The sequence below is a fragment of the Talpa occidentalis genome, unplaced genomic scaffold (genome assembly GCF_014898055.3).
Source record: "Talpa occidentalis isolate TD23 unplaced genomic scaffold, MPIMG_talOcc4v2.1 talOcc4.9, whole genome shotgun sequence".
NCBI classification, from domain to species: domain Eukaryota; kingdom Metazoa; phylum Chordata; class Mammalia; order Eulipotyphla; family Talpidae; genus Talpa; species Talpa occidentalis.
The window spans coordinates 94,407,675-94,426,587 of record NW_023605305.1 but is presented as its reverse complement, the minus strand read 5'-3'; the positions used below and the strand labels follow the sequence as shown (position 1 = coordinate 94,426,587).

At 39.7% G+C, this 18,913-nt stretch overlaps 1 protein-coding gene across 1 annotated transcript in view; it reads right to left on the bottom strand.

The window, feature by feature from the left end:
• Positions 1 to 18,913, bottom strand: part of BTBD8 (BTB domain containing 8) — a 79,601-nt gene that overhangs the window by 36,407 nt on the left and 24,281 nt on the right. The window contains exons 4-5 of the mRNA XM_037498474.2: positions 18,227 to 18,344; positions 8,889 to 8,975 (exon numbers count right to left, since the gene is read on the bottom strand). Of these exons, the coding sequence (XP_037354371.1) occupies positions 8,889 to 8,975; positions 18,227 to 18,344 (205 nt within the window). The remainder of the gene's footprint in view (positions 1 to 8,888; positions 8,976 to 18,226; positions 18,345 to 18,913) is intronic.

The following is an 18,913-nucleotide window of genomic DNA, read 5'->3' as shown; positions in this document are numbered from 1 at the left end:
TATACAGATAAAAAAGTAATGACATGACTTAAAACAGTCTGGAGGGCCTCCCTGGTGGCACAAAAGGTTAAGTCTCAGCACTATGAAGCTATCCGCAGCCACTGCAGCATAAGTCTGATCCCTGGCGCTGCTCCCCTCCATAGGGTATTTCAGTCAATCCACCTGTTCTGTCCCCCACTCTGTCTCTGGTGAATCCTCTCAACCCCCACACATTGGGCCTCTACCCCAGTTCTTGTATGCATAAATTAGTAAATCTTCAAAAAACAAAAGAAAGAAATAGTCTGGAGAGATAATCTTTATGTCCTGCTGACTACTGGATCTTAAACTCTGGATTCATGACCTCCTCCTTCTTCCAATCTCTCCCAACACCCCAAATTTGGTCTTCTTTCTATTATTCCTATTTTATTCACAGTACTATTATAGGACTTGAAGCATCTAGTCTCACCCTGTATTTCTCTGTGCCATGGGAGTGAATTACCTGATAGACAGACAACCAATGGTCACTGGCTGGGAGGAACCTGAGATACGAGGAAATTAAATTTCTTTTCTCCTTTGTTTTGCTGGATCAGTGGAAAAGGTTGATAGGGAAGAAATGCATTTGTTATCCAGATTCAGACTTTCTCTCAAATGGGTTGTTTAAGAGGGGATGAAGCAACCAAGTTAACTCTGGTTCTTTGCTTTAAAGCAGGTATTACTGGGCCACCCCGGTGGCACAGCGGGTTGAGCGCAGGGCTGTGAAGCTGTCTGCAGCCTCTGCAGTGTGGGTTGGATTCCAGGTCAGCCAGGGAGATTCCCACATGGTGTGGCAGACCTCTCCTGTCTCGCCCGCTGTTCCCCTCAGCAGTGCTTTTGGTCTGTCAGCCTGTTCTGCTACCCACTCTGTCTCTGATGAATCCTCTCAACCTCCTGTGCCTCTGACCTGTACCCCAGTTCTTGTATAAAAATAAATAAATCTTAAAAAAAAAGGAAGTGGGAAAAAAAAGCAGAGATTACTGTTTTGACAGGTTTTTTTTTTTTAAGATTTTTTTTAAAAAATATTTATTTATTTATTTATACAAGCACTGGGTACAGTCAGAAGCACAGGAGGGTGAGAGAATTCACCAGAGCCAGAGCAGGGAACAGAACAGGCAGACAGACAAAATACACTGCTGAGGGGAGCAGCGGGTGGGGCATGAGAGGTCTGCGCTACATGTGGGACCCTCACTGGAGGCCGGGGATAGAACTGGCGCTGTACGGGCTGCGGGCAGCTTCGCAGCCCAGCGCTCAACCGCTGCGCCACAGGGGGAGGTCCTACTTTGACAGTTTTTAGCAATCATAAAGGAAATGTTTTCTTCATCTGTTGATTCTTTTGTCTTATTTCAAACAAGAAGAAAGTACACTAATCATGGGGCCTTCCTCAAAACTCCAAAAACATCTAGATTCTTCTTCTAGATTGCCTAAATCATAGCCTGAGGTTCATTTTAATCTCCCCCTTAATTATGCCCTGTAATTTCAAAATTCTCTTGAATTCAGCCTTTGTTGTCTGTTTCCTCCTCTTACTGCCCTTGTATAAGCTCTCATTTCTGCATTTTTTTTTAAGATTTATTTATTTATTTATTTATACAAGCAGTGGGTACAGTCAGAAGCGCAGGAGGGTGAGAGAATTCACCAGAGCCAGAGGGGAGAACAGAACAGGCAGACTGACTAAATACACTGCTGAGTGGAGCAGTGGGCAGCAGGAGAGGTCTGCGCGCCATGTGAGACCCTTGCCCGGCGGCCGGGAATCAAACCGGTGCTGCAGAGGCTGCGGGCAGCTTCACAACCCAGCGCTCAACTGCTGCTCCACTGGGGAGGCCCTCTGCATTTTTTTTTTTAAAGATTTTATTTATTTTTGCATAGAAGAATTGGGATGTAGGCCGAGGGGGGTGTGTGGGGTGGGGGTTGTAAGAGGATTCACCAGAGACAGAGTGGGGAGCAGAACAGGCGGATCTACTGAAATGCACCACTAAAAGGAGCAGCAGGAGAGACAGGATAGGTCTGCTGTGCAATGGTCTGTGCAATGTGGCTGGGGACTGAACGCAGGTCACAGGTCATTGCGGTGATGGTGCTGAGACTTAACTCCTAGGTCACCAGGGAGACCCCTAAGCTCTCATTTCCTCTCACTGTACTATAACAGTATCCTCTCATACAGTTTTCATGGCTGCATTAATCTCCCTGCATCCAATTTCCCACATTGCTGTTAGAGTGATTTTGCTAAAATATAAATCTGACATAGTCTCTCACTTTGAAAACCCTTCAACAATTCTCCATAGCCTACATAAAAAAACCTAAATTCTTTAGCTTGCTGTACAATGTTCTTTAACATCTGACCTCTGGTTCTCTCTCTCTAGCAGCTGTTCCAAGATAAGTGAAATATTCATTTCCTATACCGAATGACTTAAAATTCCTTGTGTGTCCATGTCTTAGTACATACTGTTCATTCTGTTTAAAACACTCTCCCTCTCTACTTAGTCCATCTTTCAGACAAAGGATAAGTGGCTCTTTATTACTGGTTGTTTCCTTAATTTCCCCAAAGCAAAAAAAAAAAAAAAAATTCCCTGAATTTAACATGCAGCTAAACAAAGTAATAACTAATCTATTTAGCACTAATTGAGTGCCAGTCACTGAATTAATAAGCATTTTTAAAGATGTTAGCTCATTTAATCATTATAACAACTCAATAGTAGATACTATTATTAGTCTCATTTTATAGAAGAAGAAAAAAAAATTAAGTAACTTGCCCAAGGTCAAACTGTTAGTGTTACACTGGAATTTAAATTCAGGTAGAGGAACTACAAAGCCTGGGCTTTTATGCAATATACTAAATATATTTGCATTATCACATTTATCAAACTGACATGTAGTATCTTTGTTTACATATTTGTTTCTCTTTTTAGACAGAATCCAGATCTTATTTTTCCTGGTATTTTTTTCCCTGTAATATAAATTCTTTTATTCCTACCCCTGTATGACCACATGCATTGATAATCCTACTCAACAATGTTAAAATTTTGCTTTTAATAGTCACACATATTTTATAGATGGTAATAGGAATTTTTAATAGTTTTTTTCTTTCAGATAATTATCATTTCTCTGGCATTTCCTTTATTCCTGAAGGTTCAAGTTTTTTTTCTGGTATCCTAGCTCTTCAGGTGAACAACTCCCACGTACAGTTCTTACAGAGAAGATCTGCTGGTGACAAATTCTCTTATTTTCCTTCATTTAGCTCATTATCAGTCCAAAAATTTTCAGTGCATATAGAATAATACAATTCTGGGTTTATAGTTTTTCTTTTTAAAGATATTTTTCTACTGTCTCCTAGTTCCCATGGTTTCTTTATTTTTTTAATGAAGTATCTTTTTCTTACAGCCTTGTTAATTATTTGACATAGGATTTCTCCCTCAGGTGTGGTCACCACAGTTCTCCCAACAACAAAGCACCCACTCTTCATATTTTTAGTAGCAGTAGGATGTCAGCACGATTCAGAATCAGAAGAATTTCCACTTACTAATGGAGTTCTGCAGTGGAATCAGGGTGGGGACAGTGCTGCTATGAACCCCACAGTTTATCAAGGAGAGTATCTAACATTTTCTGAAGGAACAAAAGAAGAAAAGCAAGAAGAAAAGAAACGGGAGTTCTCACAAAGTAGAACTCAGAAGTGTTCGCTTTGATTGTATGGTCTTAAATAATATATGCTCAGTACATGTTTGATGAATGTTTAATGAATGGCTTTTTAGGGTATTTATAGCATCTTCTCAAACCTTCAGAGGAACCCTGAGTTGAAAGTACATATTCTTCAATTAATTTAATAAATATATGCTGGCCCCCAATGATGGCTAAAGACAAATTTCTACTGATTCAAAACTCTACATCTTCACTTTAATACTTAGGAAAAGAAGAGCAAAATCTTGAAATGTGCTTATTTATATTGTATGCATATGACAAGGTTTGATATTAGAATAAATATGCCACATTATCTGTAGCTTGTTAATCTAAAACACTAGCATAAATACTGGAATGTATACTACTCCACACACTTTTCCTCAAAGTTTCAAGAGATATTCTTTTTTTTTTTTAAGATTTATTTATTTATACAGGAACCCGGGTACAGGCCAGATGCGCAGGAGGGTGAGAGGATTCACCAGAGACAGAGTGGGGAACAGAACAGGCAGACTGACAAAATAAACTGCTGAGGGGAGTAGTGGGCGAGACAGGAGAGGTCTGCCATGCCATGTGGGACCCTCACCAGCCAGCCGGGATCGAACCCACGCTGTAGAGGCTGCGGACAGCTTCACAGCGCGGTCCTCAACCACCTGTGCCACCAGGGGAGGCCCTCAAGAGTTATTCTTATCAATGTAAATGAGAACTGGTCATTTAAGTTGAAAAAATAGTTTTTTATTTCACATTTTAAGCAAAAATAATAAAAACAATAGTAGTTTTACTAAAATAAATAGCAAAATCTAGACATTTGAGCCTATGTATCAATATATATGATAGCTATAAAAACAGCAAGAAACATTTTCCTGTTGTCTTGACAGAGGTTTTACTAAATGGCACTCTCATTGTGATATGTAAGTCATTTGTACTTCCTAAAAGTATTTATAAAGACCTGAGCAATTGACCTAGAAAAACAAATTATCCAATATCCCACAGTTTAAATGGAAAGATTTAAAGTACTGTTCCCATTTAAATTTAATCAGAATAAAAGCTTGTAGGAGATGAAAACATTATGTACACTCAGAATCAGAAAAAAAGGAAACCTGTAAGAAGAGACGGAGCAAAGATTGGAGACTGATCACGTACACAGTATACTAAAGTCTCTGTGCTGTCTATGTGCTTCCTAAAATTTCAGACTACTATGTATGGGTTAATGTAACATAAGGACTGACTCATTCATTCATTCACATTCAGTATTTGCAGACTGACAGGTTCTATTCTAGACTTTGAGAATATAAGAAGCTTATATTCTAGAGAGGACATGGACAATAAATATGTAATACTTATGTTTATATATAGAAGATTATTTTAATAGTGAAAGTGCCATGAAGACAGTACAACAGGGTGACCTAAGAGATGGTAATTGAGAGTTAGGCTGTGTCTACTTTAGTTGTAGGAATCTGGGCTAAATCACAAAGGGCCTTGGAGGTTATGGTAAAGAGCTTGGGTTTAATTCTAATTGCGAAGAAAAAGCATGGAAGAATGTTTAGTCAGAAGAGAAATATGATCTGATTTAATATTTTAAAAGATCACCCTGAAAATTTGGAGTAGTTCCAGGAATCACCCAAGGGAAATGAGAAAAATCTAAATTTATGCTCTAAAGCCAAGCCCCTACTGGAAGGTTTTATTTATATAAGATGGGAATATGTGGGGTTTCTTTATAGAAATGCTGGCTGTGGTTCATTTTCTATTAGAGGAAGTGGAAAATTTCTCCTTTTCTCCACCAGAACAGGAAATTTCTTCCCAATTATATAACCTGACACTTCCCCACTCTGGAGCACAGGTAGAACTAGGATCAAAGGACTCTACTATTACTACCTCAATTTACTGAAGATTGTCCTTCTTGAAAAATAAGTGCATTATATCTTGGAGTAACCCACTCATTAAAAACACTGTGGTTCTTTTAGGTTAGGACAGATAGAACAGATAGGATTTCATGCTAGCCTACTGCAGGAAACATCCTGCAGATGTGCAACAGGGACACAATTCCAAAAGAGGTGATGAGCATAGAAAGCAGGCACTCGAGCCCATTCTGCCTCTAGAAAATGAGAAGAATCTAATTTAAGGAAAGAGGAAAAAGACAAGTATTAATGAGCATTACACAGTCTATGAGGCTATGTACCAAGCACTATGTCTGGTTCTTTCCTTACTGGATCTCATTTAATCCTTTCAGTAACCTCAGGAAGCTCAGAGAAGGTAAGCCATGTCCCTAAAGTATGTAAGAAGTTAGGAATATAATATAGGGCTGCCAATAAGGACACCAAAGTTCATGATATTTCTCATATACCACTTACCCATCCAAACATAATACTCAGGTTTATAGTATGAGTTAATGTGAAAACAGAATTTTGTGTGTGAGTGTGTGTGTGGAGAAGAACTGGGGTATAGGACAGAGGTGTGGGGAGTGAGAGGATTCATCAGAGACAGAGCAAGAAGCAGAACAGGTGAATTTATTTGAAATACAGTGCTAAGGGGAACAGCAGGCAAGACAGGAGAGGTCTGCTGTGCCATATGTGGGTTAGCTCCCTGGCCAGGGAGCAAACTCAGGCTGTAGTGGTATCACTGACACTTAACCCCTAAGCTAACAGGGAGGCCCCAGAATTTGTTTTAAACAGTACTTTGTTACAATATATACATTTCTAAAAGATGTGATTTTTTAAAAAGTAAAATTCCTAAATTCTTTATTCTTCTTACAGCTTTATATATCACGATGCTTACTACGTAGGTGGCAATCTGAGACAGTCAGTTTGATATGTGATATAAAGGGAAAGGCAAAACATATTGTGTAATAATAATAAAGGATTCAGTTAAAACCCAGTATTTTGTCAAGATACTTTCTTCTTTCATTTTAGCATGAGAAAAACTTGATTTATCAAACATGATAAAAGAGGTGAATCAAAAAGAAATGTATCTCATTTCCAAGATATTAGGACTGATAGTGAACAGTCCAGTAAGAGTGAGCCTCCATGGTGGACACAGCAACTGTGGGTATGATGAATCTGTAAGGGGCAGAGCCTTACAGTGAAGGGAAAGTCCTGTAAGAGGAGTGAGCCTGGAACTATTATAAGGGACAGTGTACTTTTTTGATGACATTCTGAAAACAATTTGGCCACTTCAATTTGGCTTCCCTTAAACAAGTTACAAAAGTTGGTGAGCAGTAGTCAAGTCATATTATAAGAGGAAATATATATCTAATACCCCATCATAAATCAAATGGACAATTACATAAGAGCAGAGACCAGCAGTTGATCTACTACTTCTTTCCTGTCTACTCACCTCTTAATAAATAGACTTCATCTTTAAAAGCCTGTGTGTTTTGAATATTTAATCTGAGGGCAAGAATGAGAGTAAAGAGGAAGAGTGAGAACAAAGGATCCTTCTTGCTTTTTCCTACAGCTAATCTCACTGGGTAATCTTAGCAACATAAAACGGCTAAGAGTTTTATCTGGAGCAGCTCTGGTTGAAGAGGTGCTCTTTTCCAAACAGCCTACAGCTCAGATCCCAGACCCACACTACATGTTCCCTAACATACCTAGGAGGAACCTTAAGGGCAAAATCTGAAAATCACTGATTTAAATAGCCAGCTCAAGAACATATGCCAACAGGAAACTTTTAATTGCTTCAGTGATTGTGGTAGAATGGACTTGGAATTAAAAATCAACAAACTATAGGTATATATTCAGCATTAGCACTTATCCACCAGGTGACCCTGGGAAGACATTTGATTTCTCCAATCTTATTTGTACACATGTGTTTTCACCCATCAGTCTCAAAAACTGACTTAAGAATTAAAGGACACAGGGCCTCCCCAGTGGCGCAGCGGTTGAGCGCTGGGTTGCGAAGCTGCCCGCGGCCTCTGCGGCGCCGGTTCGATCCCCGGCTGCTCCCCGGCCACCTGAGGAGGGTCCCACATGGTGCGCAGACCTCTCCTGCAGCCCGCTGCTCCCCTCAGCAGTGTACTTCGGTCCTTCTGCCTGCTCTGCTCCCCGCTCTGGCTCTGGTGGATTCTCTCACCCTCCCGTGCTTCTGACTGTACCCAGTGCATGTATAAACAAAACAAAGAAACAAACAAATAAATAAAACATGCCTCTATTAAAAAAAAAAAAAAAGAATTAAAGGACATAGTAAATGTGGAAGAAGCCTGGAAAACATAAAGTGTTATTGGAAGGTATTATTATTGCTGGGGACAGAATATAGTTGCAGAGAAAAATAAAAGTATAGATAATGAGTATCAGGTAGTAAAAATTGTAAGGTAAATCTACAAGGAAATGAGATTCCTTCCAGAAAAAATTAGACATGTGATCTCTAAATTACTTTCCTCTGCTGTGGAGTAAAATCCCATAATCATACATTTCCTTTGACCTTTCCTTCACTACACAGAATCACATAATTTTTAATGAATGTCAAAAAGTTACATCTAATCTAAGGGCCTCCCCGGTGGCGCAGCGGTTGAGCGCTGGGTTGCGAAGTTGCCCGCAGCCTCGGCAGTGCCGGTTCGATCCCCGGCCGCCGGGCGAGGGTCCCATATGGTGCGCAGACCTCTCCTGCCGCCCACTGCTCCCCTCATCAGTCTGCCTGCTCTGCTCTCCCCTCTGGCTCTGGTGAATTCTCTCACCCTCCCGCGCTTCTGATTGTACCCAGTGCTGGTATAAATAAATAAATCAATCTTAAAAAAATAAAATACATTAAAAAAAAGTTACATTCTAAGTCAAACTAGTGTTATCTTTCCTATTAAATTTTTATTAGATTCAGTTTCTGGAGTGAATTGAGTTTTTTAAAATGTCTAAAACAGGAAGCTATCAGCAGCCTCTGCAGCATGAGTTCGATCTCTGGCCGCCTAGGGAGATACCCATAAGGCGCAGCAGACCTCTCCTGTCTCGCCCACTGCTCCCCTCAGCAGTGTGTTTCAGTAGATCTGCCTGTTCTGCTCCCTACTCTGTCTCTGGTAAATCCTCTCGCCCTTCCACATCTCTGGCCTACACCCCAGTTCTGGTATGCATAAATAAATAAATCTTAAAAAAAAGAGAGAAAACGTACATTGTACAACAGAAACATTTCACTGAACATACAGGGAATGTTCATAAAAGGTGCTTTGTATGAAGTATTATTTGCAATCATTTGCCATAAAGCTACCTTGTAAAAATTATGCTTACCCTTGAAGAGTAAGCTCTTGGGAGCTTTCAGCCCAACAGCCACTCAGCATTGCAGCAAAATAACAAGATCTGGCACTTAAAATGGCCCTAAAGGGAAGAGAGGGGAAAACACAGGTAAACATTTATGTACTATGCAAAGTGCAATTTTTAATGATACTCTTCATCTTTACCTCTTAAAACATAATGATCAGTTTGTCTAGTTATTACTCACTGGTAGGATTATTAAAACAAAAATTATAATCTTATATTTATACATAAGCATTTTGAGTGCTTGATTAAAACATTAATGCCAATGTCCTTTTTAATCTTTTAATTTTTTTCTCTTGAATACTCTTTATTTTTTTTAAAGATTTATTTATTTATGATTACAAGAACTGGGGTACAGGCCAGAGGTGTGGGAGTTGAGAGGATTTACCAGAGACAGAGCAGGGAACAGAATAGGCAGACAGACCCAAGTACACTGCTGAGGAGAGCAGCGGGAGAGTCAGAAGAGATGTGCTGCGCCACATGGGTAGCACCCTGGCTGGGGAACAAACTCGCGCTGTAGAGGCTGCAGACAGCTTCATAGCTCTGTGCTCAACCCCTTGCACCACCATGGAGGCCTTGAATACTCTTTATTCTAATAACTATTGAAACTAGTTTCAAGTGTGCAAATAATAAATCATTTTCAAATGAAAAAATAAAGACCAAAGGATGTTACTTGACATCATAAAGGAATAGTAATAATGGCCTCTCTAGTGGCCTAGGGGTTAGGTCTCAGTGCTATCACTGCTGTGGAACCCACATATGGCCCAGCAGACCTGTCTCACCCACTGCTCCCCTCAGCAGTGTATTTCAGTCAATCTGCCTGTTCTGCTCCCCACTCTGTCTCTGGTGAATCCTCTCACCCCCTCATACCTCTGGCCTGTACCCTAGTTCTTCTACACAAAAATAAATAAAATCTTAAATAAATAAATAATAGCAATCAGAAAGAGACCAGAACTCTAAAGATGCCAAGTTCTAGTTCAGTACTCACCCTAATAAAGCTCAAGAACTGCTATACTTTCGATTTGAGAAAATGACAAAAATGATATTTTCTTTTGGATTTCCATGCTACTATCTCATAAAATGTTAAGTGGCTCCTTATTTAATTTAACAAATATTGATTTCTATTAGTGCTAGGCACTATTACAGGTGCTGGAAATATAACAGTAAATTAGATATCAAGAACAATGTTATATTGTAGTGGAGGATGTGTGAAGAGCAGATAGGGAGAGGGAGACAAGTATTTTCCTGGCAAAGGCTTACTATAGCTTATCTTAGAACAATCCTAGTGCTGAAAAGAGTTGGGAAAGATGGACTATCCATTGATCGATCAATAAATTGATAGATACACTTTGTCTTCTCTAGAAAAAAAAAGAAGAGATGGCTGACTCAAGCATTTTCTAAGCATTTGAGGTATGAAAATTAATATACAAAAACCTTTATTTAAATGAGGCCTGGAAGGTAGAAGAGCATTCTGACCACATGCACAGTAAGTACAAATCACACTACACCACAGAAAGTGATGCTGCTTTGCTACCACAGTGGGAGGAAGGAGGAGGCTCCTTATGCAAAAGCTCAGCCAATGAGAGGATGCCATAACCCAGCAAATGAAAAGCCTCTGCACTCTGAACTTCCAGCTGCCGCTAATGGACTTTACTTACTCTTACCTCAGTCCCTCCAAAATACACAGATTTCTCTTTTTGTTCTAGGGAAGTGTTGGTGAGTTTTCACATGAAACTACACTTCTTAACTACTTTTTGTTGTTTCTGAATAAACCCCATTTTGCTGGAGAACTAATTGGTTCTTTATCTGTTTGAGGTCAATACAGGCAATTTTTTTCACTGAGGTAATTGCCAAATCTAACAGCAACGCGAGGTTAAGGAATTCAGTGTAGCTATGGGAATCATCATAATTTGAGGAATACACAATGGAATTTTGTGTCCATCAAAGTGGGAGGTTTTGGTGTTTACCCCAGTATTTCACCTGGGTTACACCCTAGGAAGAAAAGTGAATGTGAAACAGACAAGCCCTTAGTAGAAAGTAAGTCCAGATTTGAATCAGCTCAATCCCTAACTGGATTAAAGTGATCTACATCTAGCCTCCCATGTTCTCTCATATGCATTTACCTCAACTAATTTCTTGCAAGTCTAATCCCATCTTCATGTCTGCTTGTCAGAAGACTTGAACTAACACAGGATGCTAGCCATTTCCATCCAAGTAAGATTAAAAGCATCTGAGCCTTAAACTATTACTCTGATCCTAAGGCAAAACTTAGAAAATACTCCTATTAGCACACCTGCCTGAGCTTAAGAAATAAACTGGTTTAAAAACTAGTTTAAAAGACAAACTAGAAGCTAAAAAATAAACTAGATAGCATGGTGTATTAAAAATCTTTGCCAAGGGCCTCCCCGGTGGCGCAGCGGTTGAGTGCTGGGCTGCAAAGCTGCCCGCAGCCTCTGCAGCACCAGTTTGATCCCTGGCCACTGGCAAGGGTCCCACATGGCACGCAGATCTCTCCTGCCACGCCCGCTGCTCCCCTCAGCAGTGTATTTCATCAGTTGCCTGTTCTGCTGCTCTCCGCTCTGGCTCTGGTGAATTCTCTCACCCTCCCGCACTTCTGACTGTACCCAGTGCTTGTATAAATAAATAAATCTTAAAAAAAAAAAAAAAAAATCTTTGCCAAGTTTTTCATTTCATTAACATGCAAAAACTATTTTCTCCTTTGATTAAATTTAATCTCAACCAACAAGGTTGCTTCTGGCTCTGTTGCAATGACCTAATTTTCCCCTTGCTCTTGCTTTAATTTGCTATTATTCAATACTTTCTGATGTTAGCTGAACTAGATTCACTACTCTAGCTAGAAATTAATGGCCTGGATTACTCAAGGAAGCTCTAAAGAAGAAACATTTTTTTTTTCCTTTTAGTTCACATAACTGATAAGGGTTAAACCCAGAGAAATGAATGCAAACTTTTTGGAGCTTTCACTGTTACCCACACAATTTCTTTGGAAATGTTTTAGAGACTATAAACTTTAAAAAAGTAAGGTTAGCTTTTTCTTGAGAATTTCTGGACATACACGGACAACAGCTTTCAGAAGACTTCTTAGTTAAAAAATAATTTGTAATGTATAGTAGATGTCCTATTATTCAGCAGAATTAAGACTGACAGTTGTTTGGTTAATAAAAAATATAAAAAGAAAAATATTTAAAATATTTGTATATGTCTTAATCACTTTATTCTAATTAAAAAATGCATGCATTCATAAATCTTTTACCATAAAGCCAATCTATTTTTTTGAAAGAATTTATTTTTATTTATTTATGCATACAAGAACTGGGGTTTAGGTCAGAGGTGGGTGTGGGGGGGTTTGAGAGGATTCACCAGAGACAGAGTAGGGAGCAGAAAAATCGGATCAACAGAAATACACTGCTGAGGGGAGCGGTGGGTGAGACAGGAGAGGTCTGCTGTGCTATATGTGGGTCAGCTCCCTGGCCGGGGATGGAACTCAAGCAGCTGTGGCTGGGGATAGCTTGATAGTGCTGAGACTTAATCCCTGCGCCAACAGGGAGGCCCCAAATCCAATCTATTTTAATGTAGGTTCACTGAAGTCTCATCTTTCTTGCAAAAGCTATACCCATATAGTGTATAATTTCTAGTTCAAACTTTTTTTGTTTTTTAAAGATTTATTTATTTACACAAGTACTGGGGTACAGGCCAGATGTGCGGGAGGGTGAGAGGATTTACTAGAGACAGACAAGGAACAGAACAGGCAGACGGACCAAAGACACTGCTGAGGGGAGCAGCGGGCGAGACAGGAGAGGTCTGTCGCGCCATGTGGGTTTCTCCCTGGCTGGCTAGGAATCGAACCAGTGCTGCAGAGGCTGCGGCCACTTCACAGTGCTGCGCTCAATCCGCTGCACCACCGGGGAGGCCCTACTTCAAACTATTTTAAAGTGAAAACATTAAAACATTAATAAATCAATCTGAAGTATAAAATCAGGTTAGATTTTTAAAATTCCCTCTTAAACTTTTCTATTGTTTCATCTATACTGAACGCAGTAGCAATTTTTTAAAGTTCCTCTCCCTTATTAAGTCTTTCCAAAGCATTTAGTTCAGTTTTCTCTGGAATAACTTTCTTTCTATAATTCATGTATTGCTGGTTTATATATTTTACTAAGTTTTGTCATCAAAATAATAAATTCAAATAGCATTACAGAGGTTGTATCTCTTCAAAGTGTCTCTTCAAAGACACAAATTCACTGATAGGAATGGAAATGTGTAGGTATATTTGAGAATAGCCTTCTAGCCTTCTGGAGAGTTCTGCCTAGCATTTCAGCATGCTCTACAGAAAGCAGCTGAAGAGCAGATTTAGTCAAGTTAAGGAGTTACTACTCCAGGAGGTCTGTTTCCTTTCAGGCACTTAGTGCTTATGATTTGGTTCCCTACTGCAACCTCCCACTGGTAGCAAGGAATTTCACTCCTTTGCCTTCTGTGGTTACACATCTAACTTCTTATTATTTTAAGTTTCTCAAGTGGAAAGGGTTGACTACTTATCGCTAATAAAGTAGTTAATATTAAGAAGTTAGTAACTATTATATGGTAATTTGAATTTTTTTAAAAGATTTATTTATTTATACAAGAACGGGGTACAGGCCAGATGTGGGGGAGGGTGAGAGGATTCACCAGAGACAGAGTGGGAAACAGAACAGGCAGACTGACTGAAATACACTGCTGAGGGGAGGAGAGGGCAAGACAGAAGAGGTCTATCGTGCCATGTGGGTTGCTCCACGGCATCGCAGAGGCTGCGGACAGCTACACAGCGCTGCACTCAACCGCCTGCGTCACCAGGGAGGCCCATAATCTGAATTTTTAATACAATTATTTCATTAAAGTTTCCTAGCAATTCTATATTAGAGAAACAACAAACTTTCTCTAAAGTGTCAGGTCATAAATATCTGGTATTAAGTATACTAGGCTTTGCCTGCTGCATAATTTTTATTTTTTTATATTTTGCTGTTATATACAAAAAGAAACCACTGACCAGATTTGGGCCATAACTTGCAAACCTTCACTATAAGACAGGGCAACAACGTACCTCCTTTCTAGATACCTAGTATGTATTTATAGCAACTAACATTTACTGAAAGTTGCAATAAGCTAGATATTATGGTAAGTGCTTGATAAACATGATTTGATTCAATTCTCACAACCATAATAATAATAATTTCTTTTACAGATATAGAAATTTGAGATCTGGAAAGTTAAGTAGTTTCCCATTAAGTAGTAAATGGTGGAATTAGAATCTAAACCCAGAATGACTGATTTCTGAATAATTAAGCTATACCCTTCGGAAAAATACTTTTAGCTATGTACCCAAAAACACTGAATTAACTAGGGATATTGCACAAACTAGAACATGCCTCCCGACTCAGTGCCAATTCACTAAATATTCACATAAATCTACATTTTAAGAGAGTATTTGACAATGTCTTAAATAACAAATAAATGACTAATAGTATGATACCAGGCACTGAACAGGAGGACATTCTGGAAAGGCTTATCAAATCTTAGTTTTACAATGCTAAAATTAGGTATCAAAAAAGCAACACAAGAGAATCTTATTATGGAAGAGAAGAATAATACATACATTATTTTAAAAATGTAACAGATACAATTTCTCTTAGAAAAATATTAAAACAATAAATGAAACTATAATGGGAGATCAGCAAAGATGGGGATCATGTAGGTACTTGGGGTAGGTTGAAGAGGACAGAAGGAAATAAAAGTGGAGAAAAGTAAACATCACAGAGATGGTATCCATCTGGTGACTGAGAGAAATTCATGCAGGAAAGTAAAGTTAGAGAGCCCCCCAGCTAAGGACAGTGTGCAGCAGAGACCTAGGAACAATACTCAGAGACGTATTGACAGGAATAGAACAAATGAACAAATTCATTAGAGATCCATGGATTCTAATGGGTCTTCCTTTTATGACAACCTCCTTTCACCAAATAAAATAAGTTCTCTTCATTTCTCTTTTGATCAGTATGGAAAAAAACAAGGACAAATATGTGGGGATGGGTGAAGTTATGCTTAAAAGAGGGAAAGGCCTGGGCAATAAATGTGACTTTGCCAAGAGGCCTACTGCTGTCCCTTTCCTCCTTGGATTAGGTGAACATGCAGTGATTCAACCATATTTGTCTGCACACTGGCATACTGGTGTTGCTACCATCTACACAAAAGTTTGTATTGTGTACCAAAGACCTAACACCTGGATAATGACAGCAAACAGGTATATATAGTACTTGTGTGTCAGGTATGTTCAAAGTTGCTTAAATGTAGTAATTAATTTAACCTTCACAATCACTCTAGAAAATGGGCACTTTTATGATCCCCATCCTTTGCTAAGAATGCTGAAACACTGAATGGTTAAATGACTTGCCCAAACTCACATAGCTAAAGGTGTTAAAGTGTGAATTCAAGTATAGGCGGGCAACCTCTTCACACACTATTAACTACTCTGCTGGAAGTAACTTCTTCGGCCTAGTCATGCCATCACAAGCAAGTGACTGGCATCAAATTCTTACAACATAAAAAAGCCTCGCCAGGTATTGGACTGGAGACCAAGATAAAGACTGGACAAAGCAACTGGAGAGAGAATCATGGAGGAAGTGGGGTGTCAGGGCTATGAAAGATAGTGACTATAAAAGAAAAAAAAATGATCCTAACACTATACCAATTTGAATATATTAAACTAGCAAATTAAATAGTACTAAAATGTGAAACCAAAGCTGAATATAATCCTGACCATAAATCCTAGTCTTTACGGATTAGTTGCACTGACTTTTCTATATATGAGCACATATAATTAAATAATTGAAACAGGGAGAGCACAGAAAGATGGCAAGAGAGTGAAGGTCCAAGTTCACCTCCAGACAGGCACAGCAAAACTGATGCAGAACAAAGCCGAAACCCTTAAGGGAAAAACAGGTTACCAGAAAATACAATAGAAGCATCAGCCCAAATGAAAGGGGTAGGAAAACCTCTTAGTGAACTTTATTTAAAGTGACAGAGGGAGGGCCTCCCTGCTGGTGCAAGGGGTTAAGTCTCAACACTATGAAGCTATCTGCAGCACGAGTTCCATCCCCAGCCTGGGAGCTACCCACATGGCATAGCAGAACTCTCCTGTCTTACCTGCTGCCCCCCTCAGCAGTGTATTTCAGTAGATCTGCCTGTTCTGCTCCCCACTCTGTCTCTGGAGAATCCTCTCCTTGCCACCCCCACCGCCCCACATACACACACCTGTGGCCTACACTCCAGCTCTTGTATGCATAAATAAAATAAAAAAAGGGTCAGAGGGACGTGCTAGCCCACAAGAGGGAAAAGTGGCGGTGGTACAGAGTCCCCACAGCTATTAACTTGGGCACCAATGACATCAGGGGCCCTAACACAGGGCACTGCACCAGATAAAAGGGAGCACCAGCAGGCATCTAGGGTGGAACCTGCACTGCGGGAGAGCCACAGAGATGGGAGTGCAGAGTGAGGACTATTGGCTCGAATCTGAGGCTCCTAACACAAAACAGCTGCAGCCTGAAGTGGGTCAGAGCACCTGTCTTCCTCACAGAAGAGAACACACAAAAGTTGAGGCGGAGGCAGCTGAAACATCTGCCACCCCAACTGCAGGCTGAGACATCCAAAGCACCTGCCACCCCCATGCTCGGCCGAAATATCTAAACACTTGCCATCCCCCACAAAGAAAAGCTTCACAACAGGAATTTCAAATTCCTGACTCTGCTGGAGCTGATCCTTTGGTACCCACGACCCCTGATTGGTACCAGTCTCCCAACAACTACTGCAACAACTACAAAAATGCCAATTGAGGGGCCTTCCTCATGGCGCAAGGGGTTAAGACACAGCACTATGGAGCTGTCCGCAGTCACTGCAGCACGAATTCGATCCCCATTGCAGCACTAGCTCAATCCTCGGCCAGGGAGGTGACCCACATGGCACAGCAGACTTCTCCTGTCTCACCCGCTGCTCCCCTCAGCAGTATATTTCAGTGGATCCGCCTGTTCTGCTCCCCACTCTAACTCTGGCGGGTCTTCTCACCCCCCGTATCTCTGGCCTGCACCCCAGCTCTTGTATGCATAAATAAATAAATCTTTTAAAAAAAAAGCCAGTTGAAAATTTGTCCTTACTAAAACCCATACAAAACTGAAAATGAGGAGATAGAAGAAAACAGTACAAATGCCAGAAAGAAAAAAACACAACAAAAGAAGCCTGACTTAGTATGATTAGTGAGAGCACAAACATCACTATTGTCGTTCTGGTAAATCTTGTAATCTAAGCCCACTGCTGATTTCATTAAGGGCTATGCACCTGTGAACCTAGAAAACTGATTCTTGCCGTTGCAAATAGTCTGGTTCTTCCTCTTAAGGGAGCCCCAGAATAAGTTAACACTCCATTTGGAACACATGAGAGGGAGGGCGAAGAACCGTCTGGGTTCCCAGTTTTCCATTGTGAATGGAATCCATTGTGAAACCCAGCTGTACTTCTTTCCCTTGAGTTCCAACAGAAAATCTGTATTTCTTACTATAATTTTTTCTTTTTTCAAGCAGATTTTAGTTACTTGCAAAAAAAAAGTCCAACCAAAAACAGGCAGAGGGCTTTAATCTGAAATCTAATGTCTAAGTCACCAGATTCTAAATCAGAATAATGGTTTTTAAAAAGTACATTGAAATATTAAACCTCCTAATCAAAGCTATTCATGAGAATCATCTATTTTGAATCAGAGACATTGAGCCAAAATGCATTCAGAGAACATAACATGTCATTCATGCAGAAACAATCATTCTCAACACAACAATGCCTGTGAAATTGAAAACTGCATTTAATTATATTTTCTGTGACAGTGGCTTTCAAACCTATTTTAGGCAGCAGAATATTTTCTTATAATGAAATCTTAGGTTCATGTCCATTGCAAAGTGCAGATGAGAGAATCTGCTCTGGCTAAGGCAGGTGCACAGATCTGACAGAGGCGTGTGCGTGTGTGAAGACATGTGCACAGATCTGATTGGGGCGTGCATGCACGCGTGTGTGTTTGTGTGTGTCTGTGTGTGTGTGTGTGAAGTTGCAGGCAGAAATCACTGCCTGGTAGCCAATCTCTGTCTATTGGAGATCTCCTGAGGCTTCACATGGAACCCTTGTGAAGGGAATCAGAGTTTGACAACCACTGTGCTAGAACAACATAGCCAGCCACCCCTTTCTGTACTCTATAGTTAAAACCAAGCTAGCAAATCAGTCACATGACTATTTACCTGTGTGCTTTAAAACTTTTTCCATCAACATAAATATCAATATCTGGACAACAAGGTTTCACGTAAAGTTTCAATAAATCTTCTCCCAACTCAGATGCAGGTTCCAAGTCATTATTATCTTGAAAAAAAAAAAAAAAAAAAAAGCATTTCTTTTACATTATAGATATCCAAACTTTTTTTTAAAAATGTTAAGGGTTTTAACAAATTTCTTAAGAAGTTTATTACTATTATTATTTCATAAAGTCCATTATTTTACATCCTTGTTCATTTTTTTGCAGTATAGGATTTCTCCCTCAGGAATGGACACTGTAGCTCTCCCACCAAAGCACCCCCAGTTCCCCCCCCCATAGTCTGTTAATACTCCCCACTCCTCCCCCTCTGGATGCCCTAGATCTATATGGTTAGGCTATAAGGGTTAGTCAAATATTCTGTATTCTAGTATCAGCAAACAATTTCTCCAGTTATCTAGATTGATTACTGAGAGGGAACAGCAGAGATTCGAATATTTGTAAGTGCTAAATTCAAGATAAAAATTTAGAATCTTCTATACTTTCTGCTCTGTGATATATATTTCCACTTAAACATAGATTCAGCTTTAAATATAAATATACACAAAATTAAAAAAAAATTTAAATGTAGGTGATATCACAAAATTATTCAACAAAATTAAAGCCACATCATGAACAC